At 44.2% G+C, this 25,273-nt stretch overlaps 1 protein-coding gene across 4 annotated transcripts in view; it reads left to right on the top strand.

Annotated features, from left to right (window-relative positions):
* Positions 1-25,273, top strand: part of GLI2 (GLI family zinc finger 2) — a 192,405-nt gene that overhangs the window by 139,343 nt on the left and 27,789 nt on the right. For all 4 annotated transcript variants that reach the window (XM_071562407.1, XM_071562408.1, XM_071562406.1 and 1 more), the window contains 3 exons: positions 11,642-11,844; positions 13,525-13,716; positions 24,035-24,236. In XM_071562407.1, coding sequence (XP_071418508.1) covers positions 11,642-11,844; positions 13,525-13,716; positions 24,035-24,236 — 597 coding nt within the window. The remainder of the gene's footprint in view (positions 1-11,641; positions 11,845-13,524; positions 13,717-24,034; positions 24,237-25,273) is intronic.

Below are 25,273 nucleotides of genomic sequence, written 5' to 3'. Positions count from 1 at the left end.
ATCAACCTGGCACTTTTGGGAATTAAATGCAACATTTAAGGTTGGGTTGGGATAATTTAAGGGTCAGCTAAGGACTGGATATACTGAATTTCCTACTTTTACCCAGCTGAGCCTAGTGCCCAGTTTTAATGTGAGTAGAGGGAAGGTCTGGTGTGTCTAATACTGATGTGAGGCCCTGTGCAGGCAGAGATACAGTGGCCAAGGAAACAGGGGCCACGGCACAGCCCTGAGGGCAGAAGCCACTGGAGGCTGGTGATGTGGTGATGAGCTGTGTGTGCTCAGACCTCCTCTTCTGCCAGGCTGGTGAGCACCAGACACACTGGACACCAGCACAGCCACGGCGGATGCACAAGGGTGGGTTCTTTGGCCTCAAAGGCCATGTGCGTGTGTACATCACTCTCCAGCTATGATGACAACGGCTCTTTGAAATGCTTTTCTGCATTTGCATTTACAAAAGCTGGATAAGCCTTTTTTTAAAAAAATCTGATAAGTAGCAGGCAATTGAATTAACCACTGTTGACTGTATTGCTGTCTCTTAACAAACTCCATCTGTATGGCCTCGCTTTGTAGACACAATTTTATAACTTAATTTCCCTACCAAAACATCAGTGTTTACTTAGTAAGAAATCTGTTCTTTGTCAGCTTAAAACAGTGATTTCTTTATTACCACTCTGCGCAAGGAATGACAGCACAGAGTTGGCACTGGAGCAAGTCTGGTTGAGTCTACAGCGTTGTAATGGAAACAGGGTGAACTGAGGGTCAAGTATAATGGGATTTGTATACAGAAATGTGTCTGCATAAGGAATAGCTGCATGAGATAAGAGAATGAAAGATGAGGCCTGCAGGTCTCCCATTGCATGGTGTAGGGAGGGAAGTATCGCTGTAGGTACAGAGAGCTTCTGGCATGGGAGATGGGATTACCTCTGTGGCAGCGTAGGGAAGTTGCCTAAATCACACGTGCATCCAGCACTAGCTGACGTCAGTGGGTGTTGGATGATTGGGGCAGTGGTCAGGGATTACTCTAAGAACATTTTGTATGTTATTTTTATTGATTTTGGGAAGCATAGGGTTGATGAGGGGTTTGCAAGCTATTACAGTTTGTGGCCTCCCTAAAAATTTTCTTCCAGAGTTGTTAAACATGGTATAGTGAATTTGACGTGAATAACAAGAGGCTTGCAGGGGTTTTTTGCTGCCTTTCACAGCCCCTGAAGGAGTTTTTAGTGATTCCCAAGGGTTTTGAAAACCGCAGGTTGAAAAGCGCTTGTGTAAACTTTCAGCAGTAAACAGCTGTGGAACATCAGATCCCTATTCCTTCCTTGATAAATGTGTTATATTTTCCTGTGCCATTGAAAAACTGGAAGAATAGGAAAGCAGCTGTAGTCAGTGACACCAGCAGACCTGGGAGTGTTAGAAGCAAGGCTTTTTGGGTGGTTATGTGGCAAATGAGATATAAAATACCTCATTTTTTTTACCATGAAATGATGATTTGGGGAGTCGGGGAAGCATCCGTGCTCCTTTGGTATGTTGAAGTTGTACAGTGCAGTGAGCAGTGCTGGGGTTTTGCTATAGGGGCTGGGCTTCTGTTTATTGCATTTACTTTCTCCTGCTATAGAGCTTTTCTTAGTCTTACACTGCAGGCTAGAGCTGATAGAGAAATGCCAGTTGTTTATCGCAGTCAGTTGGAGGGAGACTGAATTATTTGTGTTCATCTTTTCCCTATGGAAAATTTGATTGTCATCCAGATTTTTAAAACATTCGTGTTTCATTCAGATTCACTTTTTTGTAATGATAATAAAAAACAACCACAAAAAAAAAAAAAACAGAAAAGGAAAAAAGGTACTAGATTGAAATTAGAAGAAATTTATGCTGCTGCTAATTTTCTTACTTTGTAGAGAAAACTCCAGACACTTCTGAGAGAAAAGCTCGTTTGGAATAAAAAAGGTTTATTCCCTGCGATCATATCAGTGAAAAACTTTTACCTAGTTCTGCTCTTCACCACATAATTGCTTGCTTTTCAACATACTCGTAGCAAAGGAAAGGCTGGTTAGATCAGGCAGGCTGCTGGATCAGATCTTACATTACATCTTGAGCTCTTTGAGTGCCATTAGCATTTCCTTTTAGAAGTGAAGAAATATTGACAGTTTGGTAGGTTATCTTGCATTTTACTGCACGTTAGGGCACTTCAAAGTCTTTATGTAGTGATGGGAACTGTCATGAAGTAGATGTGAAAAGGGCCTTTGGTCCAACTAAACCTGTCAGCAAGAAGATTTAGGGCAGGTGGTTATTATTAGAAATCAATGTATTTATTATATATTGTACAGGAATATTTCCCTTTGGAGGTTGCTGTGAGTGCTGTTGCTGTTTAAAATGTGTCAAATGCCAGTAAAATTAATTCCTATAGAAAACCCAGGGAGCCCCAACCAAAAGCTTTGCTATTATGGGAATGCACATCTTTTCCTCCTTTGTGCTGTGATGCACCAGAGGCAGACACCTGGCATGTGTGTGTGTGTGTGAGATGTATTTCTGTGCAGCTATCACAATCACCTCTATATACAGACAGAGCTCCTCTGACTGCTGTGTCTGGAAGGGCTTTGTAGTGATCTGTGCTATACCTGTTCCCATTTTGTTTTATTCCTCTTTGTAAACTATGGCTTTTTGGTTACTTCCAGTTAGTTATGGCAGCTTACTGATGCTTAGAGCAAGCATGTCATCTGTCTAAAGCCTGAACACCAGTGGTTTCCCACTGTACTTTAGAAAAGAGAAGCAGGACATTTCAGGTTTTTGTAACTAATTGGATGTAGGTTTTCCTTCCTTGGTGTCTTGTTTAGCTATAGGAATTAGGTTATAGGACCTTGGATTATGGGAAGAGGGCATTCCCAATAGAAAAGGAGGATATTAGCTGAAGCATTAATGCTGGAAGTCACAGTGCTGGAACAAAGATTAATTTTCCATTCACCCCATGATTTACAGCACATTCCAACCAAGTGATTTGGCTATGGTCTTCTGGCATAACATTGTTTGCCCTTTCCCTGACATTTTGCATATAAAGAAAAGTTATGAGCTTCTTGGGCATTCAAGGTACCAGGAATTGCAAGAGTCTACCTAATTTGTTAACATGAAATTATAGGTGTCAGACACAGACTCTGTTAGTTAATGTTGCTTAGAGTAACGCTGCAGCCAGTTGATTGTATTACAGTCATGATGAAGAGGAATGGTCTTTTTTTGCTTTTCTGGGATATGACGGGTATGAAGCCAAAGCAGATTTAAAGTGTAATGAATGAATAAGCATTTTCGATGGTTTGCCTGACTCTTCCATGGGCTTCACTGCTGTGGTGTTGCTCCCACTAACTTGCTTTCTCCTCAATGGGTTAATGTTGGCATAACATGAAAAGAGACTTTTTAGAAATACTATAGGAATAGACTTTTAAATGTTAAACCCTTCTGTAGCACTTGGATGTTATTACCTTTTAAGGGAGAGAAGTCCCCACCCAAAAGTAGCATAGGAAGAAGACACTGGGCAGGGATCAAAAATTCAGATTTCTTCCCCACAAACATGCACTTCCCGTTTGTTTTCCCAAGCCCAGTGTCTTCACAGCTGCAAGCAAAGTATTCACTTGAAAGTGCTAATATCCTCAACATGTATCCCAAGGGAAGACAATCAGATGCAGAGAAATGACTGTGTCACATCTGACACATCTTTCCAACACCTATTTCCCACATCCCCACACCAGTGTTCAGTTCTCTCAGATCTCCCTCAGCTCTGCTCTCTGGATCTAGTCCATGTCTACACCACTCTGCATCTCTTTACTCACGACTTCCCACCTTACTTGCTCCTTCAAGCTACCGTGCCACTGCCCAGACTTCATCCCCTCCCTGCCCTGAGCCTGCAGTGTCTTGATATCCCAGTTCTTGAATTTAATGACTACTGGAATCAAGATCTCATGCCTGGGGGTTTCAGCCTGAAGCTCACATGCCTCAAGGTTTGCACTGCTCCTTTGTTTTGTCACTGAACTCCTTTCACTGGCTCCTGCACTTCTATCCACGCTTGCCTTCGTGCCTTTTCTCTCACTTTCCTTCTCTCTTTCCCCCTTATCTACCTTCCTTGAAGTTCCCCTTCTTAAAGTATGTTTCTTCTCTGAAGGCTTTCATCATTAATCTCTCAAGAAACTATCTTAGAGACTCGTCTGCTGTGCTTTGATTTATTCGTTGTGTGGGTTTTTTGGCAAATATCTCACAAGAACTGAGCTGGTCATCCCTCTACCTCCATTGCTAAAGGAAAGCTTGTGTGAAAAGGTGGGCTTTCAGAACTTAAATTAAAAGATTGTGTAAGTAAGATAATTGGATAAAAAAGGATATTAGGATCTGAAACAGAATGTTTACTTGCTTTGATGTGCTTTGGGAACATATGTCTGCACAGTGGGTTGTGTGGCTGATTAAGTATAAAACAATCCAAGGAAAAATCACCACTATTAAGCTTAAATCAAAGATCTCTCCCCAAGACACTAATTTGATTTGGGTTTGAAGGTCCTATATTAACCCTAATTTCTACCTTTGATGTCTTGCTTCTTTGTATGTTGTATAATGGAGGGCAACCTTACTTATAAAAATTTGCATTTTTCTGCCATTTTAAAAGCAAATGTTGATATTGTTGTTCTGTTGCATTTGTGGCTACAAATGTTAGCCAAAACTAGACCTGTGTTGTGGTAAATGCAGCATAAATGCAAAAAGAAACCATATGTGGTTAGGAGAGTTTTTCATCTGAGAACCAATTCCCGTACTCATGCTCCCAACTTTGCTCCCTCCAAAAGTCACCCTTGTCTCCTCACACTGCCGACAACCTGTGAGCTTAAAAACATTGTTAACTCATGGTGTAACTTAGATGAAAAAATGTTTCAAGCTCTAAGCCAAAATAATGGTGATTTCATTGATTAAAAAAGTAATACTCATATACCAGGTGAATTCATATATTTAATTTGATTGGTTCTTGGGTTTAGATATTTTAGACTTAGGATTGAAGTCAAGTGTATTTGAAAATTGAATGGTCTTTTCAAAGAAAAAATGAAAGATGTTTACCTTTTTTTTGTTTCCACTTTGGAAACCAAAAAAAAATTTCTTACCTGGAGCAAATATTTTAAATTTACCTCCTACACTAGAATTGGCATTAAGTCTTGAATATGTGTTTCCAAGGGATGGAAAAAAAATTGTGATAAGAAATTGTACCTGCCTTAGATTATGGTACTGTGTAGATGAAAAATAGAGGAATTGCTGGTTCTTGTTGCTCCTGCCGTCAGTGGCAGAGTTCCCTTTGACTTCAGTGGTATAAGATTAGAGTTCAAGTCATGACAACTACGATTGCCAATGGATGCAGAATGGGATTTTTCACAGAGTCTGCCTAAATCCTTTTCAAAGCACTGCCCAAACCACAAATTCAAGAATAAGGGATTTCATATTCAGAGATCTGTGTCTGTTCAGGCCCAATGGAATTACCACAGTTATGTGATCTGACATTTATGACACTGGCTATAGGATTCCCCTCTTGAATTTCTACAGTAAGAGAAATTACTATTTCATACTATTAAAACTCCAAACTTAGCAGTGCGCTTGGAGCACTTTTAGAAAAACATACACCTTTGTCATAGAGTCTTGCTGAATTTACCAATTCCATCCATAAATGTGTCCAATAGGAACTTGCCTTTGCTGTTATAAAGAGCTTTTTATTTAAAAAAATTTTTTTTAAATTATTTTTATTATTTTTCATGCTTCCTATGCCTCAAAAACATGTTTGAGGGGAAAAGAGAAAATAGGAACTGCATGAAACATTGCTCATTAAATTTCTGCAGAGAAGCTGTAATAGTTTTTTTGTCCAGATTCATCGTCTCTGTAACAGTTTCTTATAAGAGAGAGCATTAATTGCTGAATTAGCAAAGGTATATATTCATTTTTGTGAGTATGACAAAAAGAATTATTAACCTTATTTTAGAGCTGAGAAGATACAGGGAAAAAAAAGAAAATTACTTGTGCTGAGCATCCTGATGGGAGGGCAGGGGCTGGGAGTCAACAGCGATGTCTCTTGAGTCCCCATCCCGATCTCTTTGTGGTGGGACACATAAGCTGGTGTCTTCAATTTGATAGCTTTATATTTGAGTATCAGGTCATTTGACTGGATAATTATCAGCTTGTTGCAGTGCTGGGAGACCTGGGAAGTACAAGTGATTCCCCATCGCCTCATTACCAGGCTGCCCTGCACTCCCTGGCAGCGGCTGGTGGGGGAGAAGCGGCTGCAAGGCAGCTTTGTGCTGCTGCTTCTGTACATCCTCTGCTCTCCCAGCTGAAAACATCGGAGGGAGGGAGGGGAATCTTTGTGAATGATCAAATGCCATGTGAATTTGATAGTCATGGCCCAGCTTTGACCTCTGAAAGGTACCTTGTTTTGAGGGACCTCGTGGGGTTTGATCCTAAGGGTACTGCACAACTGTTGCGACCTCTCGCCCTTCCTGTTGTAAGGGACTTTAAATCAGAAATAAACAGATGTGAAGTTGAGGGACCAGTGAGAGCTGTTTAGACTGAATCATTTAGCATGAATCCTGGGGCACTTCAGGTTTCCTGTTGAATACAGCTTTGGCATCCCATACATACAGTGCCTGCTGTGAGAGCAGTGCATTTTCTGGGCATCTGTGTGGCTCCATTTCCTTCAGATATTAGGTGGTGTTCTGGGTACACAGCACTTGGAAAACTAGGCCAGCAAGCTCTGTTTAAAACAAAACAAAAACAAGGATTTTTTTTTGTGGGGTTTAGACAGGCTTGTTGACTTTAAAAGCTTTTTTTCTTTTAGCAAAACTCTATAAGGCTATGATACCCCTCCCCATGAGCATCTCTGTTTATCACTTCCATGTCTGTTTAGCAGATATGTTTTTTATTGTACAGCCAAACAATTGCCTTCAAGTGTCCATATTCCATTAAGCATATGGAAAAGTATTCAGCCCTTTGTTTTCAGCTGAATAAATTTATTTGTCACTTAAGTATTAATTTGGACTAGTCATGGGACATTAGTGCTAGCTAATTGTCCCCATTTTTCTGGTGTTTATTTAACTGATGGAGGTTATTTCAGTAATGTGCAACTTCTTTAACTGTTACATTCATTGCTGAGTGCCCCTTACAGAGGCGTCAGACTCACATGCAACAGCAGTGAGATGTTACCACATCTCCACCATGCAAGATTTTGGGATTGCTGGTGCATGTCCACAGAGGGAAAGCAGGATGAGAAAAAGTCATCCCCAAGACCCTATTCATAGCAGCCCGCACTGGTTTTGCCAATCCCTGAGGTTTTACCCTACCAGGAGCCCAGCCCAATTCCTCAGAGAGAATGCTGCTCCTCTGCCATGGGACTATGAGGATTCTTTCTCAGCACTGCGTCCAGTTGCGATGCATCACATGCACCACACATGCACCTCCTGTGAGCAGCAACACCAAAGATGAGCACCTACCAGGCTCCAAGGCGCATCCAGGGATACGGGTGTCCTGCCTCACTGAAAACCACAGGCTGAGGAATTTTTGCTTTGTTTTTCAAAGGAAGACTACCAGCTCCTTCCCCCAAACTTTGGGATGAGACTGCAGAGTTTCAAACAAACTGTCACTCCTTTCAGCAAAACCCAAGTGGCAGGAAAATTAAGCTGATATCTTTTCCCCAGTGGAACAACTGTTACAGAGTAATCAGCTCCTGGGAAATCACCAAAGCATCCCACTGGTAGTTTGTCGTGTCTCAGATGCTGGTATCTGTTCTTTTGCTGGTTGTGCTCCTCTGCTGCCACGTCACCACTGCACCACAGTTCTGCTCTGCAGGCAGGTGGAGTCAGGTAGAGAGTACAAGGATTTCTGCTCTCCAAGGAGAGTCATCCATGGCACAGGTGGACCTGCTCTGTAAAGTCTTCATCAGCTTGCATGCATCCAGCATCACCATGAGGCTCTTCAGCCCTTAGATGGAGTCAGGTAATGTCTCCCACACCTCAGTGTCTCCCTCTTTTAGAAAGCAACAAAGGAAAAGCCTCTCCTGGGTGGGGGAGGAAATGAATCCAGGCTCACGTGCTTCATCAGAGATGCAAATTGCTCTACAAGTCCTGGGCATTAATTATAGAGCCTGGGCTTCTTGCTGGAGCTGTGGGGAAAACAGGCCCCTGGCTCACATTAAATTTAATGGCGTTTGGACAGCCAATTCCCTTAGCCTATTTGAAAACCAGAATCTCACTTTCTCCAGAAATACATGTTGTCAGGTGAAATCCCTCATCCTACTGCAGATGGCAATGTTTTTATAGCATTGTCTTCAGCAAAGCCAGGAGCAATCCCCTAGATGCCAGGGTGTTTTCCTCGTGCCATCATCCATGGGATCCAGGAAGGATGTGGAGAGTGATATGGACAGCGGTGGTCTGGGCAGGGAGCTCTGTGGCCAGGCTGAGAAATACACCTCTGGCACGGTGACTTCATTGCATGGTCTGGTTCACCACACCAAGATGAAGATTGTCCCGCTGCAGGGTCTGGGGCATGGTGATGCAGAGTCTTGTGTACCTGGATGTGAGCTGAGCATGGAGTCAGAGCTGCCTTCCTCCAGCACTACTTCATCTCTCATCCAGTAGATGAGAGCAGGATCTCTAAAGAGCAGGACATGGTGGTTCCTTGTCAGAAGCAGACTTGTGAGGTTACTGGTGCCTCTCACTGTGTAGTTACAATGCCAATGTAACAGCTCAATGTGGGACTTAGGGATTAGATAAGAAATAACACAACTGGGGAAAAAACAGGGAAAAGTCAAACTTTGAGGGACTTAGGAGCAGAGGATCTCTCTGGCTGAGTGAGTTGTTCCTGGTTGTTAGCTACTGGAAGCCATGTTATTTTGGGACATGCTGCCCTGTGGGATGGTGTATTGCTAGAACTCCGAGTGTACAACAATGGGAGGTGATCCCTGCCTGGGAGGTCTCACGGAAGCCAGACCTGGATGAGAGCATGGCTGTCACAGTCTGCAGATGGAACAATGAGCTTTAAGTAGAGCCATAAGGAGCAGCCTGCTCTCTAGCCCAGTCTTTGTGCACAGGGCCAAGCTCATGTTCAAACACCAGCTGCATGCATTTTGGGAGAATTCTTGATCTTTTTCCTAGTGTTACCTCTTTGGACAGGGTGGAGTTTTCTGTTATGAGGGACTCCAGTATTTCTGCCCAATTTTGCACATAGAAAATGAACAGCAAACCCTTCATATTGTTATACACATTTTAGATGTCGGCCTCACAGTTTGATCAGCAGAGGCTCCAAAGGCTCGTAAACCTGGTAATACATAGTTCCAAGACTGCATCAAAGAAGTTCACAACCCTTTTGGGAGAAGCTGTGAGTACTGATGAAAGAAGGAACTTATTGTATATGTAAGAAAACTTCTTTCATGGCTTATGTATTAAGACAGGCTCTGTGGCCCAGGGAAGATTGGGGCTGCTTTTAATTTACATCGCCCCTCACTTATATTAAGTTTTCGTCAGAAGAAAAATTAGTCAGATGTTTTCTTAATGACATCATTTTTTTTAATCCTGCTTCATTTTTTCCAGATGAGGCGATGGAGATTATTAGAAATGAATTGAAACTAAATCTGGAACAGAGACTTTGATTCACTTCTCCCTCCTCCCTGGTAGAAATAAATTGGTCAGCTCCGTTCTCGGCCGCCTTTATTGGCAGCCTCAACAGAAACCAGCCCCGGCTGCAGCTTTCCGAGCTTGCCGCCACCATGGCTGACATCATGGCGAGAGGCACCAGAGAGTGACTTTGGTCACACTATAATTTTGGTAACAGAAGGCTGTGGCCATACAGGTGGGAAGGTTATGAGGTCTGAAATAGCCATGCTATCATCAGTTTGTCTTTCAGTGTTGTAAAAGAAAATAGGGTCAATGCTGGTGGGTGTTCCTCTGGCAAAACCCTGGCCTGGGTCGGAGGAGTGCCTGTGTTGGTGGCTGTGTGTCTCGGCAAGTCCTTCATATCTGATAGGTTTTCATTGCTTGGCATTTCACACCAGTGAGCCACAGAGTGTATTGCTACAGGAAAGTACTTTGAACTATAAATATTTCAGAAGGCATTTAATTTACTACCCATCAACGGAAGGTGTTCAAAAAGCCACAAGGTTTACTAGTTTATCAGAAAGACAGAGAAACACACGGAAGATCAAACAAAGACAAACATGCTCGTTAAACTGCTGAATAAGTCTGCAAAGCTTATATTACATTTCTGTGTGGTTTTGTTGATACGCAAGAATTACAAATAAATTAAAATGCACCTGAACTGTTGATAAGACAGGGTGGGACTGTGATCCTGAGGTGCAGGAGGCATGTCTAAACAGCTCAGACCATCGTATTTGTGGTTGTCTGTGCATGGAGAGACAGATCTTACATGCACTCACTAGAGGCATATTTGGCTAGTCTTAGGGAAGGACGTTGTAATACCCTCCCTTAGATCAGCCCACGTTCCAGATCCCTGACCTCCCAATCACCGTTGTCTCCTGTGCCCAGGGTGCAGCCCACAGGGTGCACATCCATCTCCCTCAGCTTTGCCAGAGCACCCAGCTAGGGATGAATGCCATCCCTGCTGTGACCTGTGTGTCAACAACAGCTTTGCTTCCAACAGTCTGTGAGTACAGAGAGCGCTATACAAAGCAGATTTTGCCTCTTTTGTTTTGTCTAATGATAGCTCTGCCTCTTTTGGTGTCCAGCTCAGATTTTCTGCTTCTCCAGTCAGGGCGAGTAACTTTTTCTCCTGTCCTTGCAGGTGGAGGGTACAGTAGGACACGTGTCTGGGAGAAGTCTGCCGACTTTCTCTTCCATCCTTGTTCACCCTTCAAAAAACTGCTTAAGTGCTGAAACATGCATACGACTTTTTTTGTTACCTTCTGAATCCCTCAGCATTTACTGACTTCTTTCTCAGGTAGCACTTGGCCTAAGGAAGATCTGAGGGATTTAAGAGAGGTGGCCCCCAGAAAGCATGCAGTAAAACCTCTCATGAACTTTTGCTCTCTGAACCTTACTGCCAGCCTGTCATGGAGGTTTGTGCTAGCCATGATGGACGCAGGAGGGGAGGGCTGCTTTGCTTGCACTGTTCCAAGCCGCACGTGCTGTGCCGAGCAAAGCGCAGCTCAACATCACATAAATTCTCCATTTGCATCCTTGCACAGACAGCCCTGTTTGGGTCTTTGTCTGCATGTGGCAGCACTAAACATCTGGATACTCAGGGACAGTGAGGAACCTGCGAACCCCTGGTTTGCCTTGAATATCTTTGTGTGGGCAGTGTCTCCAAGCAGATTGGGTGGGATCTCTAACACAAGATGTGTTCCATGCTGCCTGTATGCACAGGCACTGCCAAAAGCAGCCTGTGCTCCCTTTCACACCAGCCCATTTGGGATGAGCCACCTTGCACAGATATGTGTTCAGTGCTTTATGGGTGCTTGTACAGAGGAAGCTTGGGGACTTCAGGGTCTGCGTATGCCAAGAGAGGAGGTTCTTCCCACTATGTGCTTGAACTCCTCTCTCATGGGCAAAGGCAGTGGGGCAGGACAGAGAAGGGTGACATATGGCCATGCCCACCCCAGGTGGCTGCGAATGACAGCATGTCTTTGTTTTCTTCCCAGGCCTCCTCCTCTGAGCGGCAGCCCTGTCATCTCTGACATCTCCCTCATCCGCCTGTCTCCGCACCCAGCCGGGCCTGGCGAGTCGCCCTTCAGCCCACCACACCCCTACGTGGCACCCCACATGGAGCATTACCTCCGCTCTGTTCACAGCAGCCCCACACTCTCTGTCATCTCTGCTGCCAGGGGCCTCAGCCCTGCCGATGGTAAGGCACTGTGCTACTGGTACTGCAGCGATTTTGTAGCTCATCAGTACTGAAATTCCCTAAAACCGGGGGATTTACAGCTGCAGAGGCTCTGCAGCTGCTCTCTGAAGTGGGAGAGCTGTCTCTTTTCCTTTTTGTTGGTTTTTTTTTTCCCTCTAACTACACATTTGTTTTGCATCATCGCACTGAGAAAGCAGAGCGTGAGAATAGCTATTACTGCTGGATCGTATTATAAATATTTTGTTTAAAGTATGTTCCTTTCTGCAGCACTCTCATCTCTCTTAGGAGCTTCCCCAATCTTACATCTCTACAGAGAGGCCTGTTTCTCCCAAAGAGGGTCACAGTTGCTCTGGCTGCCTGGCTTGTCTAGGACTGACATTGCAGAGGAGGCAATGCCAGCTGGGTTATCCTCTGTGGACTTTATGTCTGTGGTCAGGGTGGCTCCTGTGTGAAGAAGAGGGGCCATACTTTCTACCTCTTTCTTCCTGAGCTGCCCTGCAGCAGGTTTTGGGGAAGGCAGGGGCATGTGGGGGGCTGGCCCTGGGTGCAAGCAGAGGTGATCATGCTCTCTGAGCCCAGTCAGACCCCGTGTTGGGGAACTGAGGTCAATAATGTTTAGGCAGGGAAAGGAGAAAATGCACAACACTGCTTTCACTTGGCGAGGTGTAAGTCATGCCCTAGTTCATCAAAAGAGCTTCATTACGTGGTTGCAGGTGGTTGGCTCAGTTCCCAGGGAGGAGCTGGGGTTGGGGGTCTGGTCTCTGCACATCCAGCAAACCCCAACATCTCTGGGTTCCCGAGCAGCTGCAGTAACAGGCAGCCCTTCACTGCTGCAAAGCAAAGTGCACCAGAGAGCAACAGGGACCCTGGATTAGTGTCTGGCATAAAACCATGCTCTGTGGCTAAAAAAACATCACTAGAGTGATGGAGACATGCATGTGTTTTCTTCCCTCCCCTAAAACATCATCCAAACTCTCAGCCACCCGCCACAAAGAGGTCTGATGGCTGGTGTGCGTGTGCTCTGCCTCGTCCTCTCCTTCCAAAGCCAGTTTCATTGTTTGCTGTGGAATAAAGGCATTGTGTTTTGGGTTACTTTTCTTTTCCTCTTTTTTTTTTTTTTTTGTTTAAGGCAGTGGTAAATAAGTTAATGGGGCAAGCGGGTGGGAAGGCAGGTTTGAAAAATTACAGCTGGGAGAAAGTGAGTGTAATTGGCTTTGGCAGCCAAAATGGTTTTATGCTGCCAGACACTAAACCTAGCTCCATGCATTAGACCTTGGCTTTAATTTCCTCACGCTGCTATCGGGAACTGGGCTGCATTTGTCTTTCCTTCCTAATAGGCAGGGATGTTAATGCTGACAGGGTTACTGCTGCCGGCAGCCTGGGCCCTCTCCCCCCCTCCCAGGGGTGCTGGCTGCGTCCGAACGGGAGGATTATTAGAAGGGGGAACGAGAGATTGTTTATAAATTTGCGGAAATAGAGGAATGCAGAGGCCCCAGCTTAGTCTCTTTTGTCCGCAGAAGCACGCCCAAGCACACGTCACGAGAGCCCTACACGGAGCCGTGTGGCTGGGGCTGGCGGGGGGCACGGGGGGAGACGGGGCCTCCAACGTCAGCACTGAGGTCTAACATAGCAGTGGGAACCTTCTCCCCATGTTTTTCTCCTCGCTTGCAACTCCAACAGTGGCTCATGAGCACCTGAAGGAACGAGGTCTCTTTGGGCTGCCCCCGCCACCACCAGGAGCCAACCCCACCGACTACTACCACCAAATGACGCTGATGGCTGGCCATCCAAACCCCTACGGGGACCTCCTCATGCAGGGCGGGGGAGCAGCCAGTACAGCACATCTCCACGATTACCTCAGCCCCGTTGATGGTGAGTAGCAGTTTGACTGCTGGCATGACTGAAGTTTTGCGGTAGATGAATGGGGCTACCCTCCAAATGGAGGTTGCAATAGGTGGTCACTATGCCCTGCTGAAACTTGTGAGTGCTGCAGTATAATTTTTGGCTTAAAAGGTCACCTCCTTCCAAAGTACACATAGTTTAATATACATACGTCCTGGTCTCTTTGGGAGGATGGCATGGTTGTTGTGTGGCTGCTGGACCAGTGAGCTGGGCATTGCTGCTGTCCTGCTGCATTGGCAATGGGTGACCTGTAGGGACAAGCTCTGTCTGCAGAGCTCCCCATCCCACTCCGTGTTTATCCTGGTTAGTGTCTGGGGGAAAGGCAGGCCATTTTCATGCATAGCCATGCTAGGCAGGGTAGACCTCTCATCTTTGTTTGGACCTCTCAGGTCCCCAAGGAGTAAAAATATGTTAATGGAGAGCCATGACAGAGAGAATACATTAGTACTTCACAGGAGGAAAGAAATCCTGGAATGTGGTATTTGTTCTAGTATTGGGTATTATAAACCAGAAGGCTCTTGCTTCTGCCTAAATGAAGAAATAGAATCATGTTAGACGTTGTGGTGCTGAGTCACCTCTATGGCCTGACTGCTGCCCTGGTGAGATGCATAAAGTCTATCTGGAAACATATCTGGGACCCAAATGATTTTTAGAGCTGTTAGAAATGTCTTTACTTTCACTTTATGCTGCATTTTTTGAGTACTGGGGTTGTACAGATATTACAGAGGGCAGTTTGGGGATTATTTCTGCTGCAAAAAAGAGAAGTCTAAGTTCGACTTTCAGATCCAGCTTCTGTTTCCTGGGATGCCTTTGGATTTGCCTGTGGACCGTTATAATTTTTGGAGTGGAGATCTGCGTCGTTTCATTACCGCTTCAAAGTTTCTGTTGTTGAGCTTTTAAGATGAAAGACTTTGTGGTCTTGCTGCTTCGTAAAGCGACTGGTTTAGAATGATAAAAGCTGTTCTGGCTGTACAGTGATGGGGGCTTACAGATATTTCTAATGAAAAAACAGTTTCTTGTCTGCAGCTGCTGTGGAAGTTTTACCTGAATAGTCATGCTGCCAATTCCTAGATTAATGGGAACCTGAATTGCAGTCTGAAAGGGAAAGCACATGCTCCTTGGTACCAACTTGCCTTCTGATACCCACAATATATCCTAGACTTCTCTGCTACAAAGCAGCTGCTCAGTAGAACTACTCTGTCTTCCCTCCAAAGGGTTAATGCCTGCGGTTATAGCAGATGGGTGCAAACCAGCCCTGCCAAGTTCTTCTCGAGCTTATGAAGAAGACTCCTTCCTCCTTGCCTCCTTATTAGTCCATCTCTGACCAGCAGTGTCCTCACTGAAGTGCCAGATAAACAACCAGGAAGGGGAGCAATCACAACTGTTTTCATGGTAGCACAGACTGACTTTCAGGACACCGAAATGCTCATCCTCTGGTTTGCTGAATCAGTCTGAGATACTGAGGTACTGAGATACTCTCCTTGGCAGAAGACTCTAGTACTGTTTGCCTTCTCCTGAAAACAACTCTGGAGTGAATAATGTATCTAAGGTCTCAGTTCATGCAGCCAAACTTATAGCCATGGTTCACTGCAGAGCCAGGGCTCACCAAGCACTTATTGTGATCTTTTGGTAAAGTTTTGTTGATGAGTAACTGGAATGAGTCTTCTGGGCCTTCACCTGTTCTCCCTGAGATGAAAACTTTGAAACATCAGGAGAACGTGACATGAGACAGCAGAAAGTTACTTTTTAAGAATGTGTAAAGCAGCGGCAGCCCAGTGCCAGTCATTGGTCTACATGTTTGTGTTTATCCATCAGCTGGAGAAAAGAGAGAACTGTGCATTATTAGGACAGAGAGTAAAATGGATGGCTCTAAAATGCTGGCTGAGGAACCAGAGTCTCCTTCTGTTTTTAGAAAGTTATTTCAAAAATTTAAATCAGCAGGGCCTAAGTAAATAGTTGAACAGATAATTTAATAAAGCATCCTGTTATGGTGTTTTTCTGAGACAGGAATATCAGTAGCATGCATAAAACCCCAGTAGTGTGAGTCACCACCTCACTGAATCTGTCATTCAGACAGCCCTTTTCTTCTCAAGGAGCCCCAGAACATAGAAACTTTACAAGAATTAGTTTGCTGAAAATGCACGTAGCTCTTACTAAACTACATGCAGCACCATCACACATCTGTGCTAACACTGGCACCTGCAAAATGAAAAGGAGCAGATAAGCATATATTAAATGTGGCCTATTCAGTGTCACATCACCTCCAAACATCTGCAGGTCCATGGGAGCCCTAGACCCTGTGGTAAGGTAGTTCTTCCACAGACAGACAGTCTTTCTGATTGTTGTAATTATGTTTCTTGGAGAATTGCTCAATGCCTTCATATTTTTTCTTGTGTTTTTCATCCCATCACATGTCTAGGGTCAGGAAAAATAATAGGATATAAATGTCAGCTGGAGCTGTTGGTGACAACACTGTGCTAAGTCTTCTGAGTTCAAACGCTGACTACAGTGCCCTGAGCTGCATCTCTGCAGGGTATTCAGTGTGTGGCTAGAAGTAGTTACACCCCTAAAGTAGACCAGATTTAAGGCTTACGCACCAGACTGCTGGGGTATTCAGATCAGTTCCAGTGGAGACTAAACAACCCTTCAGCCAGTTCTCATATTTCATTTCCTCATCCAAACAGGGACCCAAAATCCAAAAGTGGAGTTTGAATCCAGGTTTAAACCTATTGTCTAGAAAGCCTAGACTTTCAAATCAAAAGTTAATCACTTTCCAATGTCACAACGTGATGGCTTAAGTTTCAGATTAATTTACAGGTTCTGTTCACCAGAACAAAAGAATCTTTTGCATTTGTGTTCTAGAAGTGGTGCTACATGTTGGATTATTCCAGGTGATGAATTGGTTGCACAAGAACATCCCTAGCGCACTAAAAACTAGTGGGGGGTATGGATGACCCTGGAAATGACTCCAGCTTTCTAAGCACGTTTAGTACATCCAGCTGTTTTTTTCTCCTAAGAACAGGGGTTCCCGTGATTCACCTCAGTCCTTCAGGTGGGGACATTATCTCTCAAGAGGAGTCTATCCAGGCTGAACCCATACTGTTACTATTATAGCTCTGTATATCAAAGGATGTCAAAGTGCTGTACAAAGCAAAGTCATTTCATCACTGGAGACTCCAAAGAGAATGAAGTTTAAATGGTCAATGAGCAGAGCAGTGGCAGCTTTAGGGAAAAGATCCAGATCTTTGGAATAAGACTCTTACGGCCAGGATGGAAAGTAGAGATCATCTTTAAATCCATCACTTGGCACAGCATTGGAAGTGTGATTGGGTTGTCTGTGCTGAGTCAGGGAATGGGGAGCAAAGATCTTGAGTTCAACTTAGGTCCAAGTGGTGCTGCACAGAGATAGTCCCTCCAGCTCAGGAAGGCTGCAGAGATGTGTTTGTGCAACCTTGCAACCTTACATTTAACAATAGCAGGAATGACCCTGCAGTGCTGTCATTGCATTTTGTCAGTTCTGGAGCAACAGGAGTAGTCCTACCCTATTTCTTGCTGTCTGGTGCCAGGCGGTCACAAATGCCTTGATTCACAACCAGCAATTTAACTGGGAAGAGGCTTTGTTCAGCCCAGCATAGCCAGCAAGCCAGCAGCTGGCACGGTTGCCTGGGATATGAACAAATCATCAAGCACGACTTTATTTCCCCAAATCAAACAATGATTCAGCTTCACCAGTCTCTTTGAGTTAGTGTTGTTGGAGCCTTTCTACTTGAAGGAAATGATTTAGTAGTCAGCAGGGTAAGGAACAGGGCTGGCAGTGCAGCCTAGTACTGACTGCAGTCAGCAGGCACATATCCCTGAGGGGTGAGCTCAGGACTCTCTTCAGCAGGTCCATGTGAAGCGACTGCTCCACCAGGACGAAGGGAGAGAGCTCAGCCTCATGGCGACCTGGAAAGGAAGTGTCTTGCCCAAGCTACAGGGACCAGCAGCTCTGGGTTTTCAGGCTGGATGTGCTGGATGGCAGATGACTTCCCAAACAGGCCAGCCGTTGACTACTCTGGACAGATGGCACGCCCTGTAGTTGCTTCCTTAAAAACTCTGAAAGACCTATTTTTTTGTTGTTTTCTTTGTCCTAGTATAGAATGGAAACTTGCTGAAATCTCAGAAAAGGTTCAGAGAAGGGGAAACAATTTCCCACCCATTTCTAGCCAGCAATGCTATTTTGCTCCCCAGAAAAATATGTACAGAAGAGAGAAGAAGTCCCAGAGCATCCCATAAGTGCTGTGTCTGGAATCCTGCTGCAATCTGGTTTCTAAAGAATTCAATTTACATATGCAAGTTCAGTCGACTAAACAGTTACCTTGTGGATTGGGAATAGAAGAATGCAGCCATGTCTTTCAGCAAGGATTTGAGGGAACCATTAGTATTCCTTGAACTGCAAAGTTGTTCGGCCTGGGGAGGGAAGAAAGAAGGGTCCCAGGACAGTGTCTGCTGCCAGAACAAATGTCCAGCATCTGCTACAGTCTGAAAAAGAGGTGTGTTGCCCCTGCAGAAAGGGAGAGGGGAATAAGGAACTGCTTTGTAGTTTAATGCTGCAGCTTATCAGTTAAGAGACCATTCTGTGTTCTTATGCTGCCCTTGGATTTAATTTGGTGATGGGAGGAAAGGGATATTTCTGTACACTTCGGATGGAGTTTTCTTGGTGAGTGGTCAGGAAGAGGCACCATTTTGATAACACTATATTTATCCTGGGGCTTGGCCAGGGGATGCTGGGGAAGCAGTGGCGCTGGCTGGATTTCAGTGTAGGGGGGAGGGGGGAGAGGGTGATGAGCCATCTGCAGCCCATGTGCCTTACAGGCTTGTCCCTTTTGGAGCAGATTCCCTCGATGACCCTCTGCAGTTGAGATCACAGCAACATGTTTGTAACGATTTGCCTGAGATTTCCTTACCCTGAAGGAGCCTTGAAGGAGCGCCCACTGAGTGCCTGATGTTTGCTTTCAGAAAGGCTTTGCTGCCACTATATCTAACGTGGCATGAGGTCTGAAATCTCCCTTCAGAAAAATCGTCTATTGTAATATCCTTCTCATGGCCCACAGCCACAGAAAGTGGCCAGAGCGGGAACCTCTGCTCCCATCTCCCAGATGACTCAGGGTCTGATCCTGCCCGTGGGCAAAACGGCACTAGGATCAGTCACAGGAGTCAGTCCACAAGCTGCCACATGTATAAAAGCTGACCATTTGATCATCACTGATCTGTTGTGGATTAATCTAAATTTAGGAAGAGTATCCCAATTTCTGAGCAACTTGTGGATGTGATAATTCACAGACACCATAGGAAACTGCCAAGGATTCTTCTACCTTCCAACTAGGAAATCTGGACTGTCCTCCAAGCTCAAGGCTGGCTGGAGGATGGGGCTGGAACATTTGACAGGCACAGCCAGAGTCACTTGGAAACTCAGCCTTGAATTCTTGCTAATTTAGAAATGAGATATTTAAACACACACACACCAGGAGAGAAATGGCTTTTGGTTGTGAGCTGTGGCATTTACGTGTACCCTGCAAAGATTGTGCTGCTGTAAAGTCAAGTTTTTTCTACTGAAAAGTTATTTCAGGCAGTTTTAAAAGGTTTTTTAAAATACGTGGGTTATATTTATTCTCTAGCACATAAACCTGAGCCTGTGACAGTCAGTGTGGTTGGGTCTGTGTGTGAAATGGAAAGAAAAGGCCAGTGCACAACAGTTGAAACACTGTAAAATGTATCTGGAATTGACTTTTTTTAAGGAGAGGGAGCAGGGTCAAAATTTTTTATTATCCTTCATGAACTGCTTTCCACAATTCTGCCACCAATGCTCAGAGCTTTGGGCTCAACCTTTACTGCAGCCTTGCATTCACCAGCTTTCTTGTCCACCTGACTCTGAGAGAGAAGGAGAGACAGTCTTTTGGCTTGAAAGTTCCTGTGTCTTACTTCAGGCCTCTGAAACAGTTTGAATTCTAAGAAGGTATCTTCAGCTTTTGCAAAAACAAAGAGAAAATCAGATTTCTTCCATTCGGTGCTAATTTTCTTAATATACACCTAATAAATAAAAACTGAGATGCTACTATATCCAAAAAATGAGTTCATCAACATCCCATGTTTTCAGAGTGGGAAAGTATTAGTCTGAAAGTAAGGTGAGATATCTCAAATAGGGGTGTCCCTAGGTCAGCTTACTAAACTGATTCCATGTTCTAAGTCCATGAAATCATCTGCTGGCTTTCATAAATGTTCTTTCAAGATGAGAGGTAGAAATAGCAGAGCAAATTGATAAAGTAACAGCCACCACCCACCCTGGGGATGTTGTAAATGTATGTGGCTGGAAATACTATCCAACACCAGAGAAGGCAGCGATACAGATTTCTATCTCATGGAGCCATCTTTTTTCTTGTTTTGCTGTGTGGGCTTTGGCCCATCAATTCATTGTGGACCTGGGTGAGAAAAAAAGAGGTTTTCCCATCTCTCAGTAGTCAAGGGAAAGAAACTGAAGTTAAGAAACATCTCCATCCAAGGTAGAGAGGCACAAAGATATTAATTTTAAAAACTGAAACACTGGTAGAGAAATGGAATTAATTTTTGAGTAATTTCCTACTTTTATTTCAATGTGTGACTGTTTAAAATTCATGTTAACATATGATAATTCTAGGTTTTTGAACTTCCCCCAACATATTTTTCAAATATCAAAAAATCTTGAAGCTAACCCAGTTCATTTTGAGAGGTCAGCATTTTTGAAGGGGAGAGGAGAGAAGGAGTGTTAGTAGTAAATGTTCCTGAAGCTCTCCATCTCTGTGTCTAAAAAATGGATCCTGCTTTCATTTAATTTTCTGGGCAGAGTCCCTGCTGAAGAAGTTGTGTGTGGTTTTTCCTTTGAGACATCACTGGAACTCAGGCAACAGAGGTTTTTGCTTCTGTGCCCAAGTGGCTGCCAGTCAGCCCATACTGAGCACCTTTCCTAAATGTACAGGTGCAGTAATGCTTAGCAGTGCTGCTGCTTGGTATCATTTAACCCTCATGCTCAGTGTCCTCAGATCAGGAGAACTTTATTATTAAGAACAATCCCAGTGCTGCTAATCTGTTTTAGAATAGCAATTTGAAAATAATATCTCTTCCTAAATGCACTAGTGAGCATTTCTTAATGTGTTTAAACTCCTTTTCCATTTCCCAGACGCTTCCCTTCCCAGGCATCTTGGTCAGACTGCCATGAAGAAGAGAGGAATTGTTCATCCATAGTACTATTATAGGTCACATCTTTCCCTGGAAGCCTGTAAAACCTAAGAGGCTTTTATGTAAAGCACGAGCCCAACCTATTGGATCTGCCATCAAACCTTTCAGATAGCCCACGGTACTTGCAAGATCTAAATTAGAGTGGACAGTAACACAATGCATATTGCTGGTTTTGGGCTGGGGAATTCCCAGGCTGTCTTGAAAATCTGACAGCTTCCTGCAGAGTTTTACATGGGGAAAAAATGATGTACCTGTGTGCAGCGGGGAGAGGTGCCCACATTGGCTGCACTGCCAAAACCCAGGTTTCTGTTGGACATCAGGACTTCTTCCCTCTGCAAATTAATGGCAACCAATGGCTGAACCAGCACTGTGGACATAAATCATGTGAAGGAACAGCGAGAAATGAGTACAAGGCTTTTCTTTCTATTTAGTAATTTATCAAGGGAAGTGGCACATTAATAAACAGATCTCCCTTGAGGTGTGGGAGTAACAGAGATAAATATGACTGTCAAATCTGGCCTGCTTCCTTCTGTTAGAGAAGGAGGAGACTGTGGGAATGCAAATGTAGGAAACAGTTTCTATATCTGGAAAGACACATATTATTTGTGGGACAGAAACACTGACAACTCATCTGAGATGGGGCCCCATTGCACCTGGTGCAGTATGTACAGAATAAAACACAAACCCTCTCTAAAGGAGTTCATCTAAATAAATGACACTGGGAAATAGGGACACAGAGGGAAGCAGCAATTTGCTCAAGGAGATAGGCTGGGAAGGACTGGGAACAGCACCCATGTCTTCCCAGGTTGTGGCACATGTATTGAATCAAGGTGCCTTGTGGCCAGAGGAGGGAAAACCCGGAAAGTTTAATTAGTTCAAACCAGTTACGTTAATACATTAATATGCTGTGGACAGAGCACAGTTTTGACCATTGTGATCTGGATGCAAGCAACCTTCACATTGCTTAGTCTAGGGCTCTGGCAGGGCTCAGATTTCATGAACCAGGTGTGAAGGTTGAGAATTCTGCACCCCAGCCTTTAGGGCCAGCCTTTGCTGAGAGAAGCTCATTTGCTCAGTTTGGGTTTGTGTCCATAGTGCTTGTGCAAAGTGTCTGCACCTTTTCCAGCTTTCCAGGAAAGTGGCTCAAGGGATGGAGTCTTCCAGCTGCAAGCATTAGGGAAGTTTGAGAATAGTTCCTCCAAATCATGTAACATCTTTAATATTGAAGAAGTGATTTTTATATGCTACTACTCTTTCTGTTTGCTACCTGATCCTTGAGTCATGTTTTCTAGCATCAACCTGCCCTATGAGGCAGTTATACAAAATATTATAAGAAGTTATACAAAATATTATAAGAAGAATGTATTCAGCATATATCCAACAATCTGATTTTTAAGAGAAATTCTCAGTAATGTCAGTAATTCAATAAAGGTACTGCATCTAGCAACACTTGAAAATGTAGGACAAAAGTCACAAGAGTGCTTGGTTCAAGTACCGACTTAGCCTTGGACTTGCAGTGGGACTTCGGGACCATTTATGAGGGACATTATGGGTAATAAGAGGATGGTGGTACTAAACCCCATCGATTACACAGCACCCAGGCATGTTAATGACAGAGCCACTTAGGTGCAATGGTGAGTCATGTGGAGACTGGGAGACTGCAATCCAGCCACTGGTCTCAGGGAAATGTTGACACAAACTTCTGTGAGCCAACACAAATCAAGCTGACAGGATGTATTTTCCCTCCTTGTATGTCCCAGTCACTCTCTCACATACCAGTACTGTCATCAGGATGGAAAGTTTATACTCTTGCAAAGTGCCAGGCTTATATTTGGTGATTTGCAACCAAAATCAGTGCCTTCAAACAGTTAGAGGAAAATAGCTCATATTGCTTCTCTGAGTTTTATTCACAGTGTTTAATAGAATATACCCATAGGAAGCTCTCTGGGGAGACCACCACTGGAAAAGTCAGGTGGTGATGCAGTGCTGTGCTAATCAAGGGAAGGAGATGATGCAGCTGAGCCCTCCTGCACCCCTAGGTGCATGGCAGGAATTACTAGCCAGGCCCCATGGCTGAGTGCAGTACTTTACCCTCAGTAACTTTTCTTTTAAAATAGACGACGTAAACACTGCTTGCTTTGGAGAGATGATTTACTCCAGGCAGGGCTAGGGTTCAGGCAGGCTTTGGATCTGGTACCCTGGTACTAGGTAATGTTGTGGTATTGGCCCATCTGCAACTCCCATCCATGCCACCTCAGAGATTTGAAGGTGGGTCAGGTCTAGGCAGAGTTTCCTCTCGATGAAGTCAGTCGTTTCAGTTACAAGTGCTGATACACTGAGGGCTGCCAAACTTGTACAGTAGTAACTCGTCATGTATTGCAGATCCACAAACGGGACTGGCAGGGTTGGAAATGACTTCATGCCTGAATGATTGACAATGGCTAATAGGGTCCAGGCACTAGCAGGTCCCCTTGGAGTGGAAGAGTTTGAACTTTGTGCCTGAGCTGCCAAATTGTTTTCTTAAAACTCTTAATTTACTTTCTGGATTTCTGGAGCCTTGCCTCCTTCATTAATTGGATGGTCAGCATTGTGCTGGTGCTCGTTTGGTTTCCATTCCCTCCCACACAAGCACGCACACCATTTGCAATGGTTGCTCTGGCTTGGATGTGCGGCTCTTCTGGCCTGCTGCTCCTGACGCTAAGTCAATGGGTATGGCTGTGCTCCTGGAAACCTTGCAGGACCTCTTCCGTTTTAATTTTAAGTTAATTCAGTATTGGTGAAAGGGGGTGATGGACAGCCTTCTGTATCCTCCAGGGATAGCGAAGCAAGCGCGCATTAATGGCATTGACTGGCCCCTATCTTTCAGAACCCAGAAGAGAGGAAACTTCCCATCAGAATGCAGCTGGTCCCTGTGCTGTTTCTGGCTCCTGAATGACCCACAGCGGTCATGGGTGCAGCAGTTCTCAGCACTTCCAACCTGCCCGCAGGAAGGGAACAGCCCAGTGGTTTAGTCTGACAAAGTCTCTCTTTCCTACAGTGTCCCGGTTTTCAAGCCCACGGGTGACTCCAAGGTTAAGCCGAAAACGAGCCCTGTCTATCTCCCCGCTGTCTGATGCCAGCATTGATCTCCAGACAATGATCAGGACCTCCCCAAACTCTCTCGTGGCGTATATCAACAACTCCAGAAGCAGTTCAGCAGCAAGTGGCTCCTATGGCCATTTATCTGCCGGGACAATCAGGTAATGCTCTGGGACCGGCTCCATTCCACTGAGGAACCATCCCAACAAAAGAAGGGATGATCCTCCAGCAAGGGAGATGGTCCCTTCTTTGCAACCTCTGCTTTTGTGCATCAGGGCTGTGTAGTGCAGTAAATCCAAGCCCCCATCTGGTTTTGCATGTGAAAAACGGTATTTTGTGGCATATGGGGTGGGTTTTTTGGCTGGATGGAGGTTATTGGTTACTATGTTTCCAGTAACTGAAGTATGATCATACCTCCGTGCAAGCAGAAACAGATAATAAATTCATCTAACAAAATGCTCATTGTGAGTAGTTGGACTGATTAAGAAACACTCTGATTTAAGAGATTGGCCCAAAATGTTCTCCAAATTATTGGCCCACATTCTTAGAAAAAATGTTGTCTGGGTGGTTGAACACCCTAATTCTGAAAACACATTTAAAACAGATCTAAACCCTCGAGTAAAGTTTTGTTCAAATCCTAATTAAAAAGCACTTACATTAGGCAGCGGAGTGTTGTCAATTCCTGCCGTGATTGCTTCACCCAAGTTTCACAATGTTATTATTCTTTTTATTACTTAACTGTTAAAAACGTTAGATTTAATTAACACTGATGTTGCAAAGCAAGGAGTAATAAAGATTATGCACTCCTAAAATTTGTCGGGGAAAACAGAGATACTGCTATTAGTAGCTCTAACATTGTTTTGCAAGTTCCTTTATCCGGCAGCATCATCATTTAGAAATTGACTGTAAAGTCAAACATAATGTTGATTTAAACAAATTGCAACTCCTTGTCTGTTAATCTTATTTTTTCTAGTCTTTTTACCTGTTGTCATTAGCTGGACATACCTCTAGCATTTCAACTTACACTCAGATTTTAAGGAAAATGCCTGGTATTTTCAACAAATTGGTAGAGTGCAGAGACTGTCCTAATAGTCAAATGTTATCCTCTAAGAGAATAATTTAATAATAATAATAATAATAATAATAATAATAATAATAATAATAATAATAATAATAATTTGAAACTCTTCTTGGTGTT

Source organism: Pithys albifrons, chromosome 8, assembly GCF_047495875.1.
Source record: "Pithys albifrons albifrons isolate INPA30051 chromosome 8, PitAlb_v1, whole genome shotgun sequence".
In the NCBI taxonomy this organism is placed as follows: domain Eukaryota; kingdom Metazoa; phylum Chordata; class Aves; order Passeriformes; family Thamnophilidae; genus Pithys; species Pithys albifrons.
This window is presented reverse-complemented; position numbering and strand designations above follow the sequence as displayed.